This window comes from Rhincodon typus, chromosome 48 (assembly GCF_021869965.1).
Source record: "Rhincodon typus isolate 14 chromosome 48, sRhiTyp1.1, whole genome shotgun sequence".
Lineage (NCBI taxonomy): Eukaryota > Metazoa > Chordata > Chondrichthyes > Orectolobiformes > Rhincodontidae > Rhincodon > Rhincodon typus.
The window spans coordinates 1,369,496-1,375,681 of NC_063379.1; the positions used below are offsets into that span (position 1 = coordinate 1,369,496).

General features: G+C 45.6%; 1 protein-coding gene across 1 annotated transcript in view; it reads left to right on the plus strand.

Moving 5' to 3' along the window:
- Positions 1-2,011, plus strand: part of LOC109924000 (cystatin-B-like) — a 3,062-nt gene extending 1,051 nt beyond the window's left edge. The window contains exons 2-3 of the mRNA XM_020524017.2: positions 578-679; positions 1,583-2,011. Of these exons, the coding sequence (XP_020379606.2) occupies positions 578-679; positions 1,583-1,714 (234 nt within the window). The 3' untranslated portion in view covers positions 1,715-2,011. The remainder of the gene's footprint in view (positions 1-577; positions 680-1,582) is intronic.
- The last annotated feature ends 4,175 nt before the right edge of the window (positions 2,012-6,186 follow it).

The following is a 6,186-nucleotide window of genomic DNA, read 5'->3' on the forward strand; positions in this document are numbered from 1 at the left end:
CCTCAGCACTGACCCTCCGACAGTGCGGTGCTCCCTCAGCACTGACCACCCGACAGTGCCCACTCCCTCAGCACTGACCCTCCGACAATGCGGTGCTCGCTCAGCACTGATCCTCCAACGGTGCGGCGCTCCCTCACTACTGACCCTCCGACAGTTTGGAGCTCCCTCAGGACTGACACTCTGACAGTGCAGTGTTCCCTCAGCACTGACCATCCGACAATGCGGTTCTCCCTCAGTAATGACCCTCCGACATTGCGGCGCTCCCTCAGCACTGACCCTCCTACAGTGCGACACACCCTCAGCACTGACCGTCAGACAGTGCGGCGCTCCCTCAGCACTGACCTTCCTACAGTGCGGCACACCCTCAGCACTGTCTCTACGACAGTGCGGCACACCCTCAGCACTGACCCTCCGACAGTGCGGTGCTCCCTCAGCACTGACCCTCCTACAGTGCAGCGCTCCCTCAGCACTGACCCTCCGACAGTGCGGCGCTCCCTCAGCATGGACTCTCTGGCAGTCTGTGTCCCCTTCAGTAATGCTGATATTTTCTGTTTTTCCCCATCGTGTCTGTGCCCAGTTGAAGACTGAGGTTGCTGAAAGGTTGAAAAGATCTCTGCCGATTTATCACGCTATCTCATATCGCTCACAAATAGTAGCTGGAACAAATTACTTCATCAAGGTATGTAAACAGAATCAACCTGTTTTCCTTTGACAGTTTTATCCTCACAGAACCTACCCAAACGTCCTCGGAACAGCTAAATTACAAACTGTCATGTCTACTCATCCCCTCGATCCCACTCTGCTGTTCCATGTGGATCTGATTGTGTCCTGAACTCCTCTGTTTTAGTATCTGACCAACCAGGATGTTGTTCTTCCTGCTTCTTAGCTATTCCTGCATTTGTGATCTGCTGTCACACACTATCACAGTCGTTTCTTTCTCTCTCTCTCTCTCTCTCTCACCCCATCCTCACACATCAACCCTAGCACGCCCTGTGACATCCACCTTCCAGCTCTCTATCGGACACTCCATCGTCCTGCTGCTCTCCGTGCTGCCTTTCTCTGTAGCTTTCCAATCTGATCAAATGGACAATCTACTGACCTACCGACCACAATCTTCCTTCTCGTGTTCCTACTTCACATCTAAATCTAACCCATACTTCAACATTCAAAAATCTTATTGTTCCCTCCTTTGATAAATATGGAGAATGTTTCACTGTGAAAGCAAACTAAGCTCAGTGTTTGAAAATGTTTGCAATCTATTGCATTTAGTTTCTCTGTTCTCTCAATGAATAAATGTCTCATGTAACTGGGAATACATTCTTTGGGAACATGTGATCACAGCTTTCTGTATTATTCCCCAACGAAGGACAAGGGAGATGGCTGGAATGTAGGAGCTCAGAGACAACTGGGAATTGTAGGAGCTAGAGGAGGCAACAGAGGAAACACTTAATTGTTGGAGAGTCAGTACTGACTGAGTGCTGGACTGTCAAAGAAGTGTCAGTGAGGTATTGTGTTACATGCTCTCGGGGGCAGCTGTGAGAAATGTTCTTTGTAAACTCATGGGTGTGTTTTTATTTTGAAGGTTGTGGTTGGGGAAGCTGACGATTACATACACATGCGGGTGTTCCAGCCACTGCCTCATTCTGATCCGAAACTGTCTCTGGAAAACCTCCAAACGGGCAAGACACTGTTTGATGAGATTGAGTACTTCTAGGAGAGCCTCACAGCATTGCTATATCTCCCTCTGCTCATGCTTCAATGCTGTCTGTAAAGAAATTCCCTGCCTGTTCCCTGCCATTTCATCCAGACCACTGAACTCTGCCTGCCTCACAGATGTCCCTTATCCCAAACTGACCCGAGCAGTTTAAGAAGGCAGCTCACCACCACCTTCTCCAGGTCAGTCAGTAACCGGGGAATAAATGCTAGTTCTGCATTTAATGCCGATGCAGGATTAATGGTTCAAACTCAACCAGCTGATGCACCCTTCACACAAAACGCATCCAGCTAGAAAAGGCTTGATGCTATGCTCATGGAATCTTGGTCTGTGCAAAGCCACCTCCCCCACACCCCACCACCCACACCCACCTCCGGGCCCCAGCACAGCTCCACTTGCTAAATGACTTTTGAAGATCTGAACAGATACTCCAGCGTGGCAAGCTGCACTTGGGGTACCCCCATGCCCAGGCGTTGGGCTCTTCGACTGTAATTGCATCGCACAACGTTCAATAAAAGAATTTTGAAGCATTTGCTCATGGGCATTTTTTACTCCCTCTCCTGAAAATACAAATCCACAGGTGGTGGTTACATTTTGTTATTTCAATGACAATGACTTTTTTGGAGCTGGGACATCACGTTACAACTGTACAGAACATTGGTCAGTCTACTTTTGGAATACTGCGTACAATTCTGCTCTCCCTGCTATAGGAAGGATGTTCTTAAACTTGAAATGGTTCAGAATGGATTAACAAGGATGTTACTGGGATTTGAGCTGTAGGGAAAGGCTGAATAGACTAGGGCTATTTTCCCTGAAGTGTTGGGAGCTGAGAGGTGATCTTGGAGACTTTTAAACTCATGAGGGGCATGGATGATTTGAATACCCAAGGTCTTTCTTCCAGAGTAGTCCAAGACTACAGGACGTAGCATTAATGTGAGTGGGGAAGGATTTAAAAGGGACCTAAGGAGCAAATTTTTCATGCAGATGGTAATGTGTGTATGGAACGAGCTGCCAGAGGAAGTGGTGGAGGCTGGTACAATTGCAACATTTAAAGGGCATCTGGATGGGTACATGAATAAGAAGGGTTTAGAGACATATGAGCGAAATGCTGGAAAATGGTACTTTATCAGTTTAAGTCAGTGTGGCATTTAGGTCAGAAATGGCATTCCTGAAGAAGGGTCTCGGCCCGAAACGTCAGCCTTCCTGCTCCTCTGATGCTGCTTGGCCTGCTGTGTTCATCCAGCTCTACACCTTGTTATCTCAGATTCTCCAGCATCTGCAGTTCCTACTATCTCTTAAACAATCCAATGACTGTTTTTGCAAAGAATCCAAACATTCAAGATTAAACAGGTTTATGACTTCATTACTCAGCAAACAGCCTCCCTGCAGATTATTTCCCAGCTGCAGCCTGTGAACAAAAGTGCTATAAACCCAGTTGTGGCAAATTTTGTTTGTGGAGAGGCTGCCAAGGCAAACAGTGCTATTTCTTTCTTGGTCAGTAAGAAAATAATACTTAAAGACAAGGACTCCAGCTGCAATGCTCTACATGTGAGCTGCAAGCACAGATAATCTGTGGGAGATGACAGAACGACGGCGCAATGTTATTCTGAAGGAACCCCAGTGTCCTCGTATTCACAACAAAGGTGTTACATATTACATCCTTTCACAGTGCACCTTGATTCCAAATGCATAGTGTTCATGGAGACAGGCTTACTGCCACTGACCCTCCAAATTCCAAAAGTTTTATTCCACCCTCTCGAACAGTAAAACAGCAACATGTTGCACCCATTATTCCTAGAGTGTCAAGCCTTTTGTGCCATTAATGTGTAGTTTACTCTCCATCCAATGCGGAGAGGTTCCAACATTATTTCGATGTGTGATTTGTCAGTTCAGCTTGGAACGCACAAGTTCTCCTCCCCCACCACATCCCAACCTTCATGTTCCCTTTTCTGTCATGGTCCTAATGATCTTTCAGTCTCCCCCTGTTTCCATTCAGTCCCCTGTAATTTACCTTTTATGCCCCCAGTTTAACCCTGCAGCACATGACCTTGAAATTCCCATGGCCTTTGTTAACTCCATGCACCGCCCATGTAGGGCTCAAACCTGTGTGAAACCCCTGGCCCCTTTTGGAGCTTGTAGTGCAGGCCTCATCCTTCCAGAGTCCCATCTTGCTCCCTTCCTTCGCCCCTATAAAAACGATTGCTATTGAATATACATAATCATGGTCTAATTGGAAAAACTAATACTGAACTATTTGGGCATTTGATTCAATGAAAAGGAGTTACTAAGAGGCTTCTAGGGATGTATGTGTGGGTGTTTGTGTGTGTGTGTATTTGTGTGTGTGAGTGTGTGTGTGTGAGTGTGGGGTGTGTGTATTTGTGTATGTGTGCATGTGTATTTGTGTGTGTGAATGTGTGAGTGTGGGCGTGTGTGTGAGTGTGGGTGTCTGTGTGTGTGAGGTTGTCTGTGTGGGTGTATGTGTGTGTGTGTGTGGATGTGTGTGTGTATGGGGGTGTGCGTATGTGTGTGGGTGTGCGTGTGTGAGTGGGTGTGTGTGTGGGTGTATGTCCTAAACTCTGAGTGCAGGTACAAGATGACCAACCTCTTCTCATAGTCAGGAAATTGCAAACTGTGCCAGGACTCTCACATTCGCCAAACCTGCCACGGTAAAGCGGGGTCACCGACAGGCAGAGGGCAGGGAGACTTTATTGGTAACCGTGTCTAATATAGTTTAAATTAATTGATTCATGATTAGTTTACATATATTTCTAAGAAATTAAATCATGTAGTCTGAGTTAATAGATTCAATTATTAGTGTGTTTATGCATCTATTAATTAGCTTAAGATAATAAATTTACCTTTTTAATCAAAGCGCATGTGCCATCTTGTAATCATTTTGATCAAACCTAAAGAACACATTAGGTACCTTTAGCTGAACGTACAAGGGTATAGTAGCATCAGGGTGTGATACTGGATTAATAGCCCAGGGTACAGAAGTGTAGGATTAGTGTTAGGATTAGAGGTAGGGTTAACCCTACTTTTTCTTCACAGATGCTGCCAAAGCTGCTGAGCTTTTCCAGCAACTTCTGTTTTTGTTTTGTACAGTAGTGTAGGGTTGTGTTACTAGATTAATAACCCAGGATACAGTAGTTTGGGGTTGTGTTACTGGATTAATAATTCAGGATAGAGCAGTGCAGGGTCTGTTACTGATCCAATATTCCAGGGTCTGTGGTCTAATAACTATGTTCATTGCTACTGTGCAGTGCACATATTTGCAATTAGAACAGTACATGGTCACGTCTTCTTGAAATATACTCCAAGATATTTCTAGTTTGTTTTGAAGTAAGTAATTATTCACCTTTTTAGATGAAGTACATGAAATGAAACAATAAACAGTCTCTCTCTCTCTCAGTTTATGTATTAATTCTCCCTTTGTTTACATTCCATACATAGGACGAATAAATCACAGAACATCGCTGATACATACAGAAAAACAAAGTGGAATTAGGAGAATGAGCTGATTGCTTTTCAATCTCTTCCAATCCTCCAGTTCCCATACTGCCTCTTCAAACTCTTCCTTTACATCTGCTCAAAAAATTGACTGAGCAAACAATCCTGATTTTTCCAAAACATTAGAGAATTGAATTATTTACTTTATTCCTTTTATCTAAAATGACATTCTAGTTTTCATCCTAATTGTGCAGAGGATCGCACTCTCAGTTGAAAGATATTTAGACTCAATTTTTTTATTTCATGGGATGTGGGCACCATTGGCAAGTCCAACATATATTGCTCATCCCTAACCCAGTGGTTAGCACTGCTGTGTCACAGCACCTAGAATCCAGGCTCAATTCCAGCCCCGGATGACTGTCAAGTTTGCACATTCTCCTCGTGTCTGCGTGGGATTCCTCCGGGTGCTCCGGTTTCCTCCCACAGTCCAGGGATGTGCGGGTTAGGGTGGATTGGCCATGCTAAATTGTCCCATAGTGCCCGGAGATGTGCAGGCGAGGTGGGTTAGCCACGGGAAAACGTGGGGTCACAAGGATGGGAGTTGAGGAGTGGGTCTGGGTGATTGCCCTTCGGGGAGGGTCGGGGAGGACTCGATGGGCTGAATGGCCTCGTTCTGCACTGTAGGGATTCTGTCATTCTAATTTCTCCTGGAGAAGATGATGGTGAGCTGCTTCCTTGAACTGTGGCAGGGCATCTCACGTAGCAACACCTCATGGTCTCCTTATGAAGGAAGTTCCCGCATTTTGACCCTGCGACACAGAAGGAAGGGCAATATTTTTTCAAGGCAGGATGGTGAGTGTCTTGGAGGGGAATCTTGCAGAGGGTGGTGCTCCTCTGTATTTGTTTCTCTTGCTCTTCTAGATGGTAGAGGCTGCAGTGTTTGGAAGGTGCTTTGGATGGTACATCTTACGAAAAATCTCTCAAGCAGCCTAGTAAGATGTGGTCTTCGAGCACTGTAGACC